At 32.8% G+C, this 20,802-nt stretch overlaps 3 protein-coding genes across 3 annotated transcripts; 2 read left to right on the top strand and 1 right to left on the bottom strand.

Moving 5' to 3' along the window:
• Positions 1-4,737: 4,737 nt before the first annotated feature.
• LOC137821135 (albumin-1) lies at positions 4,738-5,492 on the top strand. Its single transcript, XM_068625585.2, has 2 exons — positions 4,738-4,856; positions 4,980-5,492. Exons 1-2 carry the CDS (start codon positions 4,805-4,807, stop codon positions 5,312-5,314), a joined length of 387 nt encoding a protein of 128 aa, XP_068481686.2. The 5' UTR covers positions 4,738-4,804; the 3' UTR covers positions 5,315-5,492.
• Positions 5,493-10,389: 4,897 nt separating this feature from the next.
• LOC137821156 (albumin-1) lies at positions 10,390-11,119 on the top strand. Its single transcript, XM_068625623.2, has 2 exons — positions 10,390-10,495; positions 10,615-11,119. The coding sequence occupies exons 1-2, from the start codon at positions 10,444-10,446 to the stop codon at positions 10,944-10,946; spliced, it is 384 nt and encodes a 127-aa protein (XP_068481724.2). The 5' UTR covers positions 10,390-10,443; the 3' UTR covers positions 10,947-11,119.
• Positions 11,120-13,723: 2,604 nt separating this feature from the next.
• Positions 13,724-14,459, bottom strand: LOC137821147 (albumin-1). Its single transcript, XM_068625610.2, has 2 exons — positions 14,352-14,459; positions 13,724-14,232 (listed from the first exon to the last, which is right to left on the bottom strand). The coding sequence occupies exons 1-2, from the start codon at positions 14,401-14,403 to the stop codon at positions 13,901-13,903; spliced, it is 384 nt and encodes a 127-aa protein (XP_068481711.2). The 5' UTR covers positions 14,404-14,459; the 3' UTR covers positions 13,724-13,900.
• Between the last annotated feature and the right edge of the window lie 6,343 nt (positions 14,460-20,802).

Below are 20,802 nucleotides of genomic sequence, written 5' to 3'. Positions count from 1 at the left end.
TTTAGAGATGATCTTATATAAGGAACCCACTAAGGAGATAGGTCTATATTGGTCAAGCTTTGTGGGGTCATGCACTTTAGGTACTAAGGCTATAAAAGATGCATTACAACCTTTCGGGATATTGTTCGTTTCATATAAGTGATGCACCGCTGCAACAACATCACATTTAAGAACATCTCAACTATTCTTAATGAAGTTAAAATTAAATTCATTTGAGTCAAGACTTTTTGAACCTTCACATTGTCACACCGCTTCCCGAGTTTCTTCCTTAGTAATATTGGAAAGGAGGCTTGAGCTACCCTCCAAAGATAGGGATTTAAACTCTACATCTCCAAGTCTAACCCCATAGTTATAAGTATCCATAAATTTGTCTTCAAACAACCTTTTTTATTCACCTCTGACGACTTCAGGTTCCTCACACCATTGACCCCCAACTTCCATACCTTTGACATCATTCCTTAGTCTTCTTCATCTTAAAATCGAGTGATAAATTGAGTTGGAATTCCCATACTTGAGCCAATTTACTCTAACCTTTTGCCTACTAAGAGAATCTTGTTTTTTGTTATTCACCCTTAATTGACATAGTAAATCCATTCTCTTCACTCTGGCACTTCACTTGAGCTCACCTTGATCATCTTGGGAGTCAAGAACTTCTATTTCCTTCAAAATATTCTTCTTGTTCGTGTCCATATACCCAAACACATTTCAGTTCCATACTTTAAGATGAACCTTCAGAGATTTAAACTTATCTTTGAATTTCATCATGTCATTACCTTGTACAAAGTAAGACAACCATTTTTCTTTCACCAGCTCCTTGAAACCACTTTCCATATACCAAGAATCAATAGTACTGAAAGGTCTAGGACCCCAATCTTTAACCAAAGATTTCACACTATAGCATGGTCTAAAACCTCTCTCGATTGTACATATTGTTTGCTCATTGACCATTTTTGTAGCCAATCATTAGATACCAACACTCTGTCTAACCTGCTCTTCGCTGGTACATTCGACTTATAACAAATAAATTTCTTGCCCATAATGGACAATTCCAACAAAAAGTTCCTTTCAATAAAGCTATTAAATCTTTTAATCTCACTAGATTGGGTTCCCCTGTCACTGGCACCTTTCCTTTTGTTTACACTTCTAACTATCTTAAAATCACCACAAAAGCACCATACCAAATCCTGAGGTGCAGATTTGATAGACGAAAGTTCTTCCAACAAAACTACCTTTTCACTTAAGTTGCATGCTGCATACACATTGACCACAACACACGAGTTATTAGATTTAAGGTGTTGGCCAAAAACAACAATGAAGTCCTTTCCCACCAGATGACTTTCAAAACAAAAGGCTTCTTTATGCTACATAGATAACAAACTCCCAGCTCCATCCGCTCCTTCATTATGAATCCAACCTAGCATCCCCCTCCACAAAGAAAAACACCTAGCATCCGAAAAAACACTTGCTTTTTTTTTTCTTGTAAACATATAATTTTTGCACCCTCACAGGCAATAATTCATGTTAGATATCTCGTTTTTGGTGCCCCCCTTAGACCTCTTATATTCAGATTTACAATAATCATAAAATCTCATTTTTGTTACCCTCATCATACCTCTTCATGACCTCAAGATTCCTCTCTTCCATACATTCAAATTCTTTGACAACCTCCTCCTCAAGTAATCCCTATTTGTTTACCCAACTCCCACAAATTTTTTGGTTCAACTCTATTATCAACATTCCGAAATCTAGAATTACAGTTAATAATGTCTCCATCAGGAATTGTTATTGAATTAGTGCCAACTCTGGATACGAAATTGTTCCCTAATTTGGGAGATCCCACTCCTGAATTTTCATTCCACCTTGGCTTCATACTTGATTCCCCCAATTCCAATAGTCCTCTTCGCCTTTGATGACGAGGAGGCATGTTATAAATGCACCCTATAGATTCACCGTTGATGCCTAGTAGGTGTGAGAGAGTCAACGTGACTGCATCTCCTCTTCCTCCTTCTTTTTCATTGACCCCATTGTTTTTTAGATTAGTTTGAGGTCCTTCCTTAAGAGATGACTCACCTAGAGGGTCATTTTGAGAGCTCCATGATCAATGAGTGTCACTTGGATCTCCGTCATCGCCGATAATGCCCCTTGTCCTTTCCCTCTCTCACCCTTCTTTGATCTCCAAGCCTGGGTACCACATGTAACATGGTCTTCACTCTCCCCACTTACGGACCCATGGCCTTCCATTGGCGACCCCTGGACTCCCTCGCCTAAGTGGGATGTATCACTCACCAGATGGTTCGAATCCAAAATGGGCTTCTTGTTGTACGTATTTTTAAAAGGGTTATGATATTTTGACACCCTACTCCACCTTATACTTACAACAAAATATTAATATTTGTAATAAAAATATTTTAGAAAAAAGAAACTTCTTAATGAAAACATAAGAAAAATGCAAAATGCAAAATGTAAAATGTAAAATGTTAAAATAATTTTTAAAATTAAAAAAATTATAAATTTCTGTAAATGAATAAATATTAATATTTATTGAGTTGTAGGTGGAGCGTGTAAAAAAAACATTTTTGTTTTTAAAAACCTCAACTGCTTCAACTAGGTTAGCTAAAGATACGTGAGTAGAACGACTGACGCATGTAGAGAGAGTATCATTGGAAGCAAAAGCACCCTCTTCATATGCTTTTTGCCCAATCTTTTCCTCATTTAAAGAAGTGTAGAAAGTGGTTTCTAGCTTTTAGTAAATGTTACATTTAAAGAAGAGATGATTTGTTGTTTTCTCTTATACCCCACACATAACGCATAATTTACTCTCCATAACCATTCCTCTACTTTCTAGGTTGGTTCTCGATGGTAATCTACCTATTAGAACTTGCCACACTACTAGTTGCATCGAAAGTAGTGCCTATATTCCCAACATATACCTCATTCCTTTAGATAATGTATATGCAAATTTGATCGAATACCCTAGCTTTTTGTCATCCTTCCACACCCAAGAATCCTCTCTTTCCTTCATTAAACATTTACCTTCTCGACTTAAGCTAATGATACCTATTTCAGTTATGAGATAATTGAATCTATCCGGTACAAGTTGTTTAGTAAACAAATACAGATAATTATTTTCTTTTCCAATGAATTTAATTTCACAATTACCATTTGAGATATGTTCACGAAGGAAATGATGTTTAATCTCAATATTATTTGTGTGGGAATGCATGATAGAATTTTTAATCAAGTTTATAGCACTAGTATTATCACAAAATAAAAGATTTTATTCAAGATTATCCCAAAATCACTTAACTGTTGTTTTAATCGTAAAACGTGTGTACATAAACTCCCTGCAGCTATTTACTCAACCTCTGTTGTTGACAAAGCCACACATGTTTGCTTCTTACAATGCCATGAGATTAAACTCGATCCAAGTATATGACACATTCCACTTGTAATTTTCCTGTCCATCTTACATCCTGCAAAGTCATAGTTAAAATAGTCAATTAAATTTAAAGAAACATGACAAGGATACCACAAACAACTTCATTAGTTCCTTGCAAGTACATCAAAATCCTCTTGACAGTATTGAAATGTGACTCCTTTGATGCAAATTAAAACATTGCTCACATGCATACAACAAAAATAATGTTTGGTCTACTTGTAGTAAGATACAAGAGTAAACCTCTCAATCATTTATACTTGGCTTGATCCACTGACTTTCCAAGCACATCTTGATCTAGATGACAACTTGTTGACAATAAGAGTGCTTACAAATTTGCATTTCTCTATTTAAGTATTACATATAAAGATGTCATTCTTTTTATTTCACATGAAGTTCTAATAAATAATTAAGGTCACCCATCCTAAAGATTTCAAATTCGTTTTTAATAGCCTTCACAAAAGCTTAACGATTCGTTGAACCAAAATATATGTACATATAATTATAACAAAATGATGTCATTTTTTTTTCTTGATAAAGAGTGTCTTGTACCAAAATCATTATCACAATTTTTTATATGATCCTTTATTAAGCTTCACCGATATAAAAATATTATTATTTAATTTTAAATGTTCATTTACATACTGCTTACTTCAACGCAAGTTACATTTTATTATTTTTTATTATATTCTCCCAATACTTGATTATAAGTAAAATTATCCCGAATGGTCAGAGAAAATATAAATAATATTAATTTTATTTATTTATTTTTTAAATATTCTTTATTATAAAATAATCAAAATTATTTTTTTAATTCAGAGAAGTGTACTTTGAAATGTCACAACATAATGTAAGAATAATTAAATTATATTTTTATTTAAGTGCAACATTTTTTTTATAATAATTTAGTAAAAAGAAGTATATATTTCGATAGATATAATTTTAGCCATGATTATAATCTATAGTATATATGAATATATAAAACTGATACTTTGGAATAAAATAACTGTAATACTTTTCAATTTTAATTTTCGTAAACAACTTTTTTCATGAACTGATACCTGCTATTAGAATCCTACAAAGAAGTTTTCATAAACCGATACGTGTCTTTGTTGCTGCATGTAGTTTTTGTTGCTGCATGCATGCTTTCATATTCTCTCTGAACCACGACAATTGAAAGGACAATTGAAGAGCATCACGTGAAGAATGATGACAAAACTTCGACATGCACCTCGTATCTCGTGCAATTATTGTTTTTATCATCATAAATCTTGTCGAAGAACACACTAATGCCTATAAATTCTTACCTGCAAGCACAAACTAAAACACATCACAAAACTCATAATAAGAAATCTGCAAAATCAAAGAATGGGTTATGTTAGGGTTGCTCCTTTGGCTCTCTTCTTGCTTGCCACTTCCAGTATGTACCATTCCATTCTTCTTCATATTCTTTTATTGTTTATGTTTATATATTTCAGAACTACAGAATATTATTATTATGCAGAAGTATTCATTTGTTCTAATTTTAAAATGTGATTCTTAGTAATGTTTCCGATGAAGAAGACAGAGGCAGTAGTATGTTCAGGTCTTTGTTCACCGTTTGAGGTGCCACCATGCGGGTCAGCACGTGACTGTCGTTGTATCCCTGTTGGACTAGTTGTTGGTTTCTGCACTAATCCAAGTGGACTTTCATCTGTGGCAAAGACGATAGATGAACATCCCAACATATGTCAAACTCACGAAGAATGCACGAAGAAAGGAAGTGGCAACTTTTGTGCTCGTTATCCCAATCACTATATGGATTATGGTTGGTGCTTTAACTCTGGTTCTGAAGAACTTAAGGGGTTCTTGGCCATGCCTAGAGCAATCTCCAAGTAATGTGTATGTCTGTGAAAAGTGGTGATGCATGATGCATATGATGCATCTACTCCTACTTCTATAAATTAAAGCTTGTGATGCATCTACTGCTATGAATAAAAAAGAGTGTTCCATGTAACTCATAGTTGGTTACTGTACACTCCTGCCACATGAGTTAATAAACAAAAAGGTTCTCATATTTTCTTTTCATGGAAATAGACAAGAAAAAAAAAAATAGTTACCATCGAGACAAAAAAATTGGTACAATGGTGTATGTGTTTTAAGCTAATATAAGAATTGGTTACTCTAAATAGCACCGAACCTTATAGCAGATGACCAAGAAATGCAACAAAGTCAAGTATTGCAGTCAAACACAGGATTTCAAACTGTGAAGATCAAGAACCTCAAAACATGACTTTTTGGTGATAGTGATAACAAAAAAATTATCCTTATTGAGTTAATTTCTTTTAAAAATCCAGTTTAATCTAATTCATAGATTATATGCATTAGGAAACAATATTGCCTCTATTAGCCGACTATTTTCTCTACAGGAGTTTGCCAAACCTTTTGTCGTTGTTACTCTAATCTTACATTGTTCTTGTCCTTCCATCGCTCTACACTTTTTCATCGTTCCATGCTATATCTCAATTTTCTGTTTTTCACCTTCATCCTAGTTGTTCGTCGCCCCAACTGCTCCTTCTCCGCCATTAATCCACCGCTGCTGGATGTTCACCGCCACCCTTCACTTTCCACTGTAAATTAACTCTCGCCTTACCCCTTTTCCTTTCACCACCGATCATTCATCATGCTATCTCTTCGTCATTCGCCAAACCCTTTTACAATGGATAGTGGACTTTGCCAAACCCCTACTTAATAATAGAAATTATGTAAATTAATTTCTTAATACGTATTTAGAAAATTATGTAAATTGATTTTATAATGTGACTCATGAAATACATTTTGGATTTAGAATGTGATTTAATATGATTTAATAAAATAAAATATTTATTGATTAATGTGAGAAGTTATATATATATATAAATAATGATACTTAATAAAAATCTAATTTGATAGAGATTGGAAAAGAATAGAAAATGATTGTCTCTGCAAAGGAAGATGTTAATGGTTAACCATCAAGAAAGAACGTGTAAATAAAGGAATTGCAAGAAATAGATTAAGAAAAGGAGATTAAAGAAATTGCTCACATAGGGACTCTCATGTATCAAGGTAAGTTTTTTTTTTTATCGGCAAGAAATAATAAATAAATAGGAATTACTTCAGGGGTGATTTAACCCTTATACATACCACAAGATACATACATGACCCATCCAAAAATCTCAACCCATAACTAAATAAACACCTAACAACAGACCCTGAATCCCATAGAAAGCCTTCAATCCAAAAAGCCCAAATTAACACCAAACGAAATGAAAACACCGAAAAAAATCAATATCTCACAGAAAAACCATCCAAAGAACAACCATACTGCCAAACAGAATCTACCCTGTCAACAACAACCCACCAAACAAAAAGTTAACCAACAAACTTAATCGAATACAGACATACCAAAGGATCAAGATATCAATCTGAAAACGAGAAACTGACTGATTGGACTTTGGATGTGACCCAACACCAAGTCTTCAACTGAGACAAAGAGAAGACTTTTGAGTGATCCACCATACCGCCTGTGAAAATGACCTTATTCCTATGGAACCAAATCTCCCTTACGACCGCAATCCACACACTCCCCAAAACTAAGAATCTAAGCTTTCTCTCTGTGGAGATTGAGTTAATAATATTTGGGTGTGGGACTTGGCTTGGAGAAGAGGTATTTTCGCTTGGGAAATGGAACAGGTTAGTCAACTTTTGGGTGTTGTGCAATTTTCAAGTTCCTCTCATGATATTAAGGATAAATGGGTTTGGAAGGATGGAGGTAACGCTATTCAGTTAACTGCGCGTGTGGTTTTTTAAAGGGTTCGGTAGAGGAGGACTCCTCGAGTTTGTATAACAAATTTTGTAAGATTAAGGTTTTGCCTTCTACTCACATAACTGCTTGGAGGGTTATGGAGAATAAGATTGCTACTAAGGTCAATCTGGCGAGACATGGGGTTGCAATGGACAATTTGCTTTGTTGTTTTTGCGGGGAGAAAGAAGAGACTAGCTACTAGCCATTTGTTCTTTGAATGCATAATAACTTGGCTTGTGTGGAGCCATTACTTTGGAAGGATATTCTAGACTCTAAGTATGGTGGGTGGAGGGGATTAAGGTCTCAAGGTCAGATTTGTAAGGAATCGCTTTGGTAGAGGGACCTTAGGAAGGTGTAGAAGTTAGAGGAGTGGGGTAATGATTTTGAAGACAGAGGTTTGTGGGAAATAGGGGACGAGAAAGAAATAAGGTTTTGGGAGGATAAATGGATGGACAACGTTCCTTTATTGCATAACTTTCCTAGGCTTTTTTCGATATCTTTAGATACTGGTCACACTCTTTCACAAGTTTGGGTTTGGAATAATAAGAATTGGTCATGGAAGTTGAGGTGGAGAAGGAATCTTTTTGTGTGAGAATCCAGTCTGGCTGTTCTTTTATTGCATATGTTGGATAACGAGAGGTTAACAAGAGAGGGTGGATTTAAGCCCGATAAATGGCTCTGGAGGGATGTTAATTCTACGGACTTCTCAGTGAAGGCAACCTATAATATTCTCATGGGGGAGGAGTCTGTAGTGGTTGATGAACTCTTCGTGGAATTCTGGACTTTAAAGACTTTACCTTTGACACAATTTACAGCTTGGAGGGTGCTATGTAATGTCATTCTCACTAAGGAAAATCTCTTGAGACATGGTATACCTTTGGTGAGTGATCGATGTCCCCTGTGTGGTGTGGAAGAAGAGTCGGTAAGACATTTATTTTTTGAATGTAGGATCTCTTGGAGAATTTGGGGTATGTGTCTCGAGTGGCTGGGGTCTTCTTCGATTCTACATTGTGATGCACAAATGCATTTTAGGATGCTTAAACCTATAGGCTTGACATTTGGGTAGGCATTGTAAGTAAAATTTGGAATCACAGGAATAGGGTTGTGTTTGAGAATGGGTGGGTAGATCTAGTGGATGTATTTACTGTGGTACAAAGGAAGACTTGGTCTTGGGTCACGGTAAAAGAAAGATTAGTTGTTTTCTCCTACTCAGACTGGTGTTTGGAACCTCATTGTTGTATGAGGTAAAAGATTGATTTTTTGGGGTTTTTTAACTAATGTTTATGTCTTGGAAGTAGTGGTGTGTTTTGTGCAGGCTTCATTGGATCCTCCTACCTGCCAGGGTTGGATTGATGTGTGTGCCCTTGGGTTGCGCTTGGAAGGTGTTTGTGTTGTGTGCATGCCTGTCTGACTTATGATTTCTTCTCGCAGTTTGGTTGTTGTTTTTTGGCAATTAGGTTTTGGTGTATGCCAGACTGCTGGCAAATACATGGTTTAAGTGTTGCTTTTTGTGTCTATCATGAGGGTGTGTTTCACGGGTGGGTTGATGTTATTGGGGATTTTGTATCTTGTTTTGGTTTTTAATTTTGGGTAATGTGGTGTAAGGTCTGTTGGATTCTTAGTTGGTTGGGTACAAGGAATCTGGTTTTGATTTTTGTATTTTTGTACAAGGGTTGGGGTACCCCTAAAGTGCTTTATTTTATTTATTCTTTGTTGATAAAAAAAAAGAGTTGAAGTCGACAAATCATCTTGAGCCTGCCTCACATTTTTTGCATTTTAACTTATTCGATGCTCCCACTGCCATTAATTTAACTTTTGGAAATATCTGGATTGCTTTGGTGAGTGAGATTTTGCGTCATCGAAATAAGCATATTTTTAAAAAAGGAGTGATTTATCATTTTGAAATTTTTTTCTTTGGCTCAATTGAAGGTTTGGTCTTCGGTTACTTACAAAGTTTCTTCTGTTTGTTTTCCTTTTTAGATTGGTGTCTTAATCCTTTGGTTTACATGTTTTCAATTAAAAACAAGTGATCTTTCTTTGGTTGAATAATTTTTTTTCAGCTGTTTGTGAGGGAAAGTAGTTTTTATTTAAAATATTGGAGACTTTTAGACCAATACGTATAAGAGTTGAATTATTCACATTTTTTTTTCTTACCAATAAACTAATTAAACTATATGAAACGGGACACTTAATAAGAATCTCAATCCTTTTACAACAACCATAACCAAATCCTATCATACCACAAGTTTAGACTTCCTTATATTAACTCAAAGCCTACACGAGAGTCTAAAGGGAAAATCAAAGAACCAACCTCTCACACAGTACCTCTGTAACTATCCTTATTTGCTTTAATCTATATTCACTTCTAAACAATCACAATAACAGTAATTCTTATTACTGTTATTGTAAAATTTATTTTATTTTTAAATATTATGATAAAATTTTATATACTGAATCAATATTACAACAAAGGGAAAAAGGATTATTCTGAAATACTTCATCAGATTCAATAATGCCCAGAGATTTTTCATCAGCAATTTGGAATAAAATAACTGAAATACTTTTCAATTTTAAATTTTTATAATCAACATTTCTACATACTAATATATGAAAATGTAATGATCTTTTTTAAATGTGAAACGGTTATGATTTTTAAATTCAGTATATTAATTTTTAACTATAATTATACAATTTATAATTCTCTATTGCATATAGTTTCTTCTAAATTTTAATCTATGTATATATATATATATACAATAAAAGAATTCATTAAAAATGTGAAATTAAATTTAACAAGTTGAAAAAATATTAAACAACTGTTTTAGCCTGTAATAGTAATATATAGGAGGTGTGAAGGTTAAATTTAACGAACTAGCAGGTGTTAGAATCCTAGTGAGAAGTTTTCATAAACTAATACGTGTCTTTGTTACTGCATGCATTTTTTGTTGCTGCATGCATGCATTCATATTCTCTATGATCCAGGACAACTGAGAAGACAAGTAAAGAACATCACGTGAAGAGTGATGACAAAACTTCCAGATGCACCTCGTGTGTCGTACAATCATTGTTTTTATCATCATAAATCTTATCGAAGAACACACACTAATGCCTACAAATTCTTACCTGCAAGCACAAACTAAAACACATCACAAAACTCAGAATAAGAAATCTGGAAAATCAAAGAATGGGTTATGTTAGGGTTGCTCCTTTGGCTCTCTTCTTGCTTGCCACTTCCAGTATGTACCATTCCATTCTTCTTATAGTTTTTCATCGTTTCTGTTTACATATTTCAGAACTACAGAAAATTATTATATATACGTGTTCATTTGTTCTAATTTTAAAATGTGATTCTCAGTAATGTTTTCGATGAAGAAGACAGAGGCAGTAGTATGTTCAGGTGTTTGTTCACCATTTGAGATGCCACCATGCGGGTCAAGTGATTGTCGCTGTATCCCTTATGGACTATTTATTGGTGCCTGCACTTATCCAAGGGGACTTTCATCTGTGGCAAAGACGATAGATGAACATCCCAACTTATGTCAATCTCATGGAGAATGCATGAAGAAAGGAAGTGGCAACTTTTGTGCTCGTTATCCTAATGATTATGTGGATTATGGTTGGTGCTTTAACTCTGATTCTGAAGAACTTAAAGGGTTCTTGGCCATGCCTAGAGAAATATCCAAGTAGTGTGAATGGCTGTGAAAAGTGGTGATGCATGATGCATGATGCATCCACTACTACTGCTATAAATTAAAGCTTATGATGCATCTACTGCTATGAATAAAAAGTGTTTCATGTAACTCACAGTTGGTTACTGTAGACTCCTGGCACATGAGTTAATAAACAAAAAGGTTCTCATATTTTCTTTTGTTTCACATATTCTCTACGGCCCCACACAATCCATAGCCAAAAAGTTGCTGTACGATTTAATGCTTGGAGGGAGAATTTCTTTAATAAAATAGGATCATGTTAATAAATATGCTTGAATGATTAGTTATGAAATTAAAAGACCTTTTTAACTAAACGTAATTTTAAAGTACATTAAAAGAAAAATATTACAAAACAATTACAAATTATAGCTTTCGAAATTTTGCATTGACCCAAAAATGGAAACTATTATTGTCGGTCAAACCCACATAAATAAATTTAAAAAATTTAACGTCCGTTCACAAAGAAGAAAAGAAAAAAAAAAAACATGTAGGCTTAACATACTAAAAGTGGGATAATAAATACATATTATTTTAATAATAAAACATTGTGAAGGTTAAACTTACGCAATTGATTTTATAAACTTTAAAATTAAATAAAAAATTATGTGAAAACTTTATAATAAAATATTTTTAAAATATCAAAGGTTTAACGGATGCCGCAATTGATTTTATAAACTTTAAAATTAAATAAAAAATTATGTGAAAACTTTATAATAAAATATTTTTAAAATATCAAAGGTTTAACGGATGCAAGATTGGCTAACATTTCTAATGATCCAGGTAGGCTAGGCCAACATATAAAAAGATTTTTTGTAATAAAAAAAAATATCAGATAACACTTAAGATTTACTATCCTTCTATATGTTTAAACCCTAATCTCTTTCCTTTTCTACTTAAATCATAGTCTACGATAAATTTCCCAAAACCAGCTCCTCAAAATCGTCATTGGTGAAGCTGCGGGGAAGGTCCATGAAGATGCACGCGGTTGCCTAGTGCCGTTGCTGAAGGTGAGCGGTGGTAGATGGTGGTGAAACGAGTTCCGTTGGTCATTTGAAACTTTGTCGCGCGAGATTTGGTGACAACGAACATGACAGTAGGGGTGCAACAACGATGAACGCGAAGACAACTGCTATTGCAAGTAGTGACGATATCTTTAACAACAAAATACTGAAGCGACGCCGTTGACGACGAGGAGAACAACAGGCACGCATGAAGGAGACACAAGCGACGAAGGCGTGAGCGGATGAGACACAATTTGAGGCTTATTTTAGGGTTCATGATTTCAATTGTTTTTTTGTTTCTAAACTTGTCCTGTGATCCATCCTCCATGGTAGATGGTATTGATCTTTTAAATTTGATTTCTTATTTAAATTAATTTTTGTTCAGATTTAATTTTACTTTAGAAATTTACAAACTTTATTATTGAAATTAAAGTTTAATTTTAATTTGCTAAGAAATTCATATGTAGAGATATAAATGTTATATTTATAGAGAATTTAAAATTCAATTTTAGTTTGAAATTGAGATCCATTTACATATGCATATTCATATTAGTTTGGTTTGGAATAAATCTATATGTAATCATGTTTGATTTTACATACGAATTGTTCGTATGTAATGTCTATTTACATATTGAATTAAATTTGTATGTAAATATCTATATGTAACGTTTATTTATATATGGATTCAGATCTGTATGTAATGTAAATAAATAATTTCTTGTAGTGTTATTTTTTTTTCCAAGATGCTTGAGGCGGTTCACAAAAGAATTAGGAAATCCAAATTAATATTTTGTGGGGATGGGGGCATGAAAAGAGGTTAATATTTTGTGGGGAAGGGGGCATGAAAAGAGGAAAATATCATGGCTGAAATGGAATGATATTTGCATAACTAAGGAGTATGGGGGTTAGGTGTAAAATGTCTAAAACTTTTCAATCTAGCTCTGTTAGGAAAAAGGATGTGGAGGTCGCCTATAAGACAAAAGGATTGTGTTTAGAGGTGTTACAATCCAAATATAGAGGTTGAAGAAGTCTAGGAGATAAAAATAATATTCTTTTTGGTTAGCAAGAAACAATTAAATTAAATCAGTCACTTAAAATGATTCAACCTCATAAAAAAAAAAGGACAAATATTACCTTTCTTCGCACAAAAATAATAATAAATAGTCTAGGTGGTGTAAGAGTATAAGAAATGGTGATCAATGAGATGGCTTAATGAGAATATTCAGTGGGTTTGTGGGTAATGGAGAAAAAATAAGCTTATGGAATGATACTTGCTTTCTGTGCAATCATCTTATGAGGCCCTTCATAATAGTTCTCAAAATAACAGTTGTTGTATCAAAATAATGTTATGGGTTGTGAGGGCTCCACCAAACCTCATGTTTTAACATGAAGGGTGCTTATGGATTTTTTTTAACAAAGAATAAAATGAATTAAAGTGACATTTAATGTACTTTAAAATTACGTTTAGTCTTTTAATTTCATAACTAATCTTCCAAACATATTTATGAACAAGATCCTAATCATACAGGGAACTTTTTGGTTATGGATTGTGTGGGATAGTAGAGAATATGTGAGCAAAGTGTTCTATTAATTGCTGCAAAGCCATGCATGTAAGCCCCGTACTAAATGAAAAGACAATTAAATAATCCTTTATATAAGTACTTTATATGTAATATAGTTTATGTACCAATTTTTTTTTCTTGATGGTGACTATTTGTCTCTTTTTTTCTTATCTATTTTCAACAAAAGAAAATATGAGAACTTTTTGTTTATTAACTCATGTGGCAGGAGTGTACAGTAACCAACTATGAGTTACATGGAACACTCTTTTTTATTCATAGCAATAGATGCATCATAAGCTTTAATTTCTAGAAGTAGGAGTAGATGCATCATATGCATCATGCATCACCACTTTTCACAGCCATTCACACTACTTGGATATTTCTCTAGGCATGGCCAAGAACCCTTTAAGTTCTTCAGAATCAGAGTTAAAGCACCAACCATAATCCACATAATCATTAGGATAACGAGCACAAAAGTTGCCACTTCCTTTCTTCATGCATTCTCCATGAGATTGACATAAGTTGGGATGTTCATCTATCGTCTTTGCCACAGATGAAAGTCCCCTTGGATAAGTGCAGGCACCAATAAATAGTCCATAAGGGATACAGCGACAATCACTTGACCCGCATGGTGGCATCTCAAATGGTGAACAAACACCTGAACATACTACTGCCTCTGTCTTCTTCATCGAAAACATTACTGAGAATCACATTTTAAAATTAGAACAAATGAACACGTATATATAATAATTTTCTGTAGTTCTGAAATATGTAAACAGAAACGATGAAAAAGTATAAGAAGAATGGAATGGTACATACTGGAAGTGGCAAGCAAGAAGAGAGCCAAAGGAGCAACCCTAACATAACCCATTCTTTGATTTTCCAGATTTCTTATTATGAGTTTTGTGATGTGTTTTAGTTTGTGCTTGCAGGTAAGAATTTATAGGCATTAGTGTGTGTTCTTCGACAAGATTTATGATGATAAAAACAATAATTGCACGAGATACGAGGTGCATGTCGAAGTTTTGTCATCATTCTTCACGTGATGCTCTTTAATTGTCCTTTCAATTGTCGTGGATCATAGAGAATATGAATGCATGCATGCATGCAGCAACAAAGACACGTATCGGTTTATGAAAACTTCTTTGTAGGATTCTAACACCTGCTAAATGCTAGCTCGTTAAATTTAACCTTCCCACGCCTCCTACATATTACTATTACACGCTAAAACACTTGGTTAATTTTTTCAACTTATTTTAAATTGAATTTCACATTTTTAATGAATTGTTTTATTGTATATATACATATATTAAAATTTAGAAGAAACTATATGTAATAGAGAATTATAAATTGTATAATTATAGTTAAAAATTATTATACTGAATTTAAAAATCATAACTGTTTCACATTTAAAAAAGATCACTTTACATTTTCATATATTAATATGTAAAAATGTTGCTTATAAAAATTTAAAATTGAAAAGTATTAGAATTATTTTATTCCAAAATTGCTTATGAAAATTCTCTGGATATTATTGAATCTGATGAAGTATTTCAGAATAATCCTTTTTTTCCTTCCTTCCTTTAATGTAATATTGATTCAGTATATAAAATTTTATCATAATATTTAAAAATAAAATATAAGAATTTTTATGTTACAATAGATCCAAATAAGAAGGTATTAGTTTGGGATCCTAATTATTTGGGAACCTAATTCATGTGCAATCTTGTAAAATATGTACTTGTGGTTAATGAATATAAGTTTCATAGAAAGTATGAAAGGATGGTAAAATAATCACTAATTATGGGTGCATGTAAAAGATGTCATTAAAAAAAAAAACTATTTTGACATTATCTACTATGTTAATGTCAATAAAAAATTTCCATTTTCTATTTTTAATACTAACACAAGAGTTTATTCACCATCACAATATAGTAATCTTTTACTTATTTATCTTCATTAAGTATTCACTACGTCAATTAATTACAACCAACGTTAAACATTTAAAATAATTTTTTGTGTGAGCCAGAGAAAGATAAGAATACATTATTTAATATTTTGTTTTTTTATTAATAAATAATGAATAAAATATAAACAGAGTATTTTAAGAATGTTTTAACCTTTTATATAAATAAAAAAAAAAATGGAAAACATTCCCTGAGATATGACCTAAAATCCCTGTTTAAGGATCAACCCTAAAAAACAATAAAGGAGAAAAATCCCATAAAAAAAACAGGACCAATATCTTTCTTCCATACTATAACTATATAAATTCTTAAAAAAAAAAACAATCAGACAATCAGACTAAACAACAACTACAAAAACATAGCACATATATAACTTTTGCAAAATGATTAGGTCTTGTCCTACATGAAATTCTTTTAATTATCAAGTTGGGATCTACTTTCACATGACTCCACTCATGGCATCCACATCCAAACAAACATTTGTTGCCTCCATCCAATCATCAGACAATTAAGCTGCAAGATAGAAAACCTTTCCAGCCTTATACTAAGGTAAGATCATGAGATGCAAAGGTATATAGAAAGATCTAACCCAAATGATAACAATATATGCATGCTGGTAAGATTGACAGATCCTATTCACTAAGAAATAACAAACTATGTTAGAGAATTATGAGACATCAACATATGAAATCATGACATATATCATGTTCCTTTAATTCTCAAGCTCTTAATTGTAAAATCATATTGTATAAGATCTTACAAACTATGATTCTCACATTCTATACATTCTTTATAATAGAGATAGACACTTACCTTGATCCATGAGAGTCCTTAAGTGAGCAGTTTCTTTAATCTCATTTTCTCAATCTATATCTTGGAATTCCTATTCTTGTCATACTCTTTCTTGATGGTCAACCAGTGAGACAACCTCATTTGCAGAGACAGAACCCATTTTTATTCTTTCTCAATCTCCATCAGATTAGGTTTTCATTAAATATCATAAGGTGTATACATATAATTTCTCCCATTAACCAATGGACCTTTTATTTTATTAAATCATATTTTGGTCCAAAGTCCAACATCTATTTCATATGGGCCACATTATAAAATTAATTTACATATTTTTCTAACACTAAGATCTCATACATCTACCAAAAGGCACTCCCCCGTTCCAGTCCACACCCTTTAACAAACCTTTCTTCTAACCTTATTCAACAATAAAGACCAAAACCCAAACAAAACCAAGAAAAACTGTGTAAACAGTAATAACATATACACTTCTCAATGAAGAAAACACCTACCTTCCAATCCAACATCTCATCATAAATACCTTTTAAGTCTCAATCTTTTAAATCTTAACCATCTACCGAAAGATCTACCCTTATTCCATCCCACTCCTTTTAACTTACTTACAACTTTCCTTTTCGTCAAGCTAAATCGAGGTACTACCCACCTAAACAAAACTAACCGTTTTAAAATCCATTCGCATACCCAACTTGCATTTTCTATATTTACTTCTTTCTAAAAACTTCAAGCATTTCTTAGGTTCAATACACCATTGTAAGTATGTAAAATCAATTAATTTTTCTTTATTTTTAATCCAATCCCACATCTTTAGTTGTGTTAAAGAAAATATCTCATCATTATCCACTCTACAGATCATTTTTAAAAATGATTTTTTCCTCTGTTTCCAAATTTCACCAATCATTGCAATCCACGTACATCAAGGGTTGGGATACCCCTTTTGTATCCCTCTTAATTAAATTTCATTCTTTGCTGATAAAAAAAAATCAAGGAAATTTTATATTTAAAGAATAGATGATTTGTTGTTTCCTATTTTGCCCCACATTTACTTTCCAAAACCATTCCTCTGCTTTCTAGGTTAGTTCTTGTTAGTAATCTATCTATTAGAACTCGCCACGCTACTAGCTGCACCGAAGGTAGCACATTAGTATCCCAAAATGATTTGTATACAGCCCTATATTCCCCACATGTCTCATTCCTTGAGATTTCGTATACAAATTTGACTAAATACCCTAGGTTTTCGTCATTTTTCCACACCCAAGAATCCTCTCTTTCCTTCATTAAACATTTACCTTCTCGACTTAAGCTAATGATACCTAATTTAGTTATGAGCTAATTGAATCTATCCTAATTTAGTTATGAGCTAATTGAATATATCTCGTGCAAGTTGTTTAGTAAACAAATAAACTAATTATTTTTTGTTCCAATGAATTTAATTTAGGGTTTACAATTACCATTTGAAATATGTTCACAAAGGAAATGATGTTTAATCTCAATATGCTTTGTGTTTGAATACATGATAGGATTTTTAATCAAGCTTATAACACTAATATTATCACAGAATAAAGGATTTTATTCAAGATTATCCCCAAATCACTTACCTGTTGTTTTAATCATAAAACTTGTGCACATCAACTCCCTGTAGCTATGTACTCAACTTCTATTGTTGACAAAGCCACACATACTTGCTTCTTACAATGCCATGAGATTAAACTTGATCCAAGTTTATAACACGTTCCACTTGTACTTTTCCTGCTCATCTTACATCCTACAAAGTCAGAGTCATAATAGGTAAATAAATTTAAAGAAACATGACAAGGATACCACAAACCAACTTCATTAGTTCCTTGCAAGTTACACAAACCAACTTCATTAGTACCACAACCTCAACATGAGCAATGAGATGAAGGGAACAGCTCGCCCGTCGACGAGGGGATTTCCCGAGTGGATCCTCGTCGAGAGCGGGGTTTCCTTAGGTCAGAGCATACATGGCGAGTAGCATTGGCGGCAGGCGATTTTGCAGAGATTGTGCTCCTCGTGGCACTTAGTGCTCACCAGAGTAAGCTACATGGCGAGTTATTCCCTACATGGGTAACTTGTCGCGTGGCGAGGTGAATGTAGGTGGCCTCGGTTTTGGGCGTTTCGGTAAAGTTGAATGTTGCTTTGAGGTAACTTGTTGGTTATATTTTTGGGTATGTTTTTCTCACTTTATGGTTGTTCTGCTCCAACCATAAAGGAGAGTTTCTTTTGTGGATGATATAGGAAGTCCACTCCTTTAATTTTATTTATTCATTGTTGATAAAAAAAATTAGTTCCTTGCAAGATTTAAAATGTGACCCCTTTGGTGCAAATTGAAACATTGCACACACTAGTACAAAACAACTAATTAACGACGGTTAAAAAGGTCATACAAAGACAATTCCCGAATCGTCGTTATAAAATCACTTTAACGACGGTTCTAGAACCGTCATTGTTCTACCAATTAACAATATTTTAAAATAAATACACTTATAACGACAGTTCTAATGGAGAACCGTCGTTATAAGTGTGCTTTTTTTAAGTTTTTATTATTATATATTTACTCTAATCTAATCCTACATAAAATATCAAATTTCCAGAACAATAATACATGTAATATCATAATTTAAATATAAAAAAGTGTACAAAAAGTTCTATAAATATATGAAAAAGTTTTGTGTAATTCTAAAGTGTTATACATGGTTACCTTAAGGTACATCCAAGTGAGTTTCTTTGCATTTACACTTGCATTTCTCCCCCCACTCAACATGTTATATCCAGAATAAGCACTGAAATAATAAGAGTTCATGTTAGAACACACATAAGATTATGTAATGTAATATATGAGTAATAAATAAATTTGTGAATGTAATGTAATCATAATGGTTTGATAAATCTCTAATTTATACTAGAAAACATCATGTAAAATTTCATAATTTTCTTATAAGTGTAAGTATGAGAACTAAAATCTCAAAATACCTAAAAAATACCTAAATAATACGAAAAAATAAAAAAAATAATGATAGTAAATGATGGATTTTTGGAATTTTGGTAGGTTTAAGGTTTAGGATTTATTGATAAAAACATAAAATGGTCCAATTTTTCTGACACATTCTCGCTCAAGCGAGATGTAGGTCGCTTGAGCGAGAAAGGCGTCGATTTTTAAAGACGTCTCTGAAGTATTCTCGCTCAAGCGAGAATGAGCTCGCTTGAGGGAGATTCTCTGTTGCTGATTTGGACTTTTTGGCGTTTTTATGCGTTCTGAGACCTTCCAGCTTTCTCTTTTTAGCTGCTATCATTCCTCTTTAGCCCAATATCTCCATTCTTCTATAGAAATCAAAATTAACACCAAATTTGGGAATAAAATACTCCTATTTAAATAAAGATCATAAAATATGTAAAAAAAAGGTATATAAATTCATAAATTAGGGATTATTTTATATGTAATTTAACAATTAATACTCATAGGTGCCTATATTTTAATATGAAATATTACTGAAATTATACACTTATCACTCTCCTCAACTTAGAATCTTGCTTGTCCTCAAACAAAGTAAATGAATATATTTGAATTTAAATATCAAACAGCTTAATTCACTAAACAACCGATCAAATTAGAAACTTATGATGCTTCCAAATTTAAATATAGAAAAATATAGACACAATCAACTTCCAAGATTAAATCAAAACAAATAAATGATAATTCATTAAGGAATTTATTTTCATATGCTCATAGGTAAGTGTTTCTCTCTATTTTCACTGAATCATAACAAATCACAGTTGTTTTTCATTTCATCTTCACATCACAAACATATTACAAACATGAATCTTGAGGTCTTTTCCAGGGTTGTAATCAGGCGGGGCTTCCAAAAAATATTGATTTTTCAGATAACAAAATGCACATATTAAAGAAGAACATACCTACAATCCAATTATAAAGAACATATATGTTATCTAATCACCATTTTCTTTTGAGTTCACATTTTTCCTCATTTTTCTTTCTACCTTTTTATGATTTTTAACATGATTTTTTTTTTCTCTTTTTATTTTTTTTTATAAGGCATAATCTACCAGCTAGAGAAAGGAATTTACCTTTCCATAAACCCAATCTACCCCATAACTTACCAAGCACTCCTTCCCAGAAAGCACGTCTCTTATAATTCCCTCCTACCGTCACTCCATATAAGTAAAAGGTGCCTTCATAATTCTGCAGTTAAGAATTGTTGCAAAACTCATAATTAATCTGATTTGCACTCACACCCACTCCACCAACCTTACTCTTAGAGTAGTTAACTTTAAGCCCAGAGACAAGTTCAAAACACTTCAAGAATGTTTTTAAAGTCATAACACTTTAGGTGTCAACTTTACAAAAAAAAATTATATCATTTGTGTACTGCAACATACTCACATTTATCCGCCTTACACCAACCTCAACACATTTCAAAAACTTCTTCTCTTGGTGACACCTTCCACAAAAATCA

This window comes from Phaseolus vulgaris, chromosome 11 (assembly GCF_051622355.1).
Source record: "Phaseolus vulgaris cultivar YP4 chromosome 11, ASM5162235v1, whole genome shotgun sequence".
NCBI lineage: Eukaryota > Viridiplantae > Streptophyta > Magnoliopsida > Fabales > Fabaceae > Phaseolus > Phaseolus vulgaris.
The sequence above is the reverse complement of the archived record's forward strand: the minus strand, read 5'-3'. Positions and strand labels throughout refer to the sequence as shown.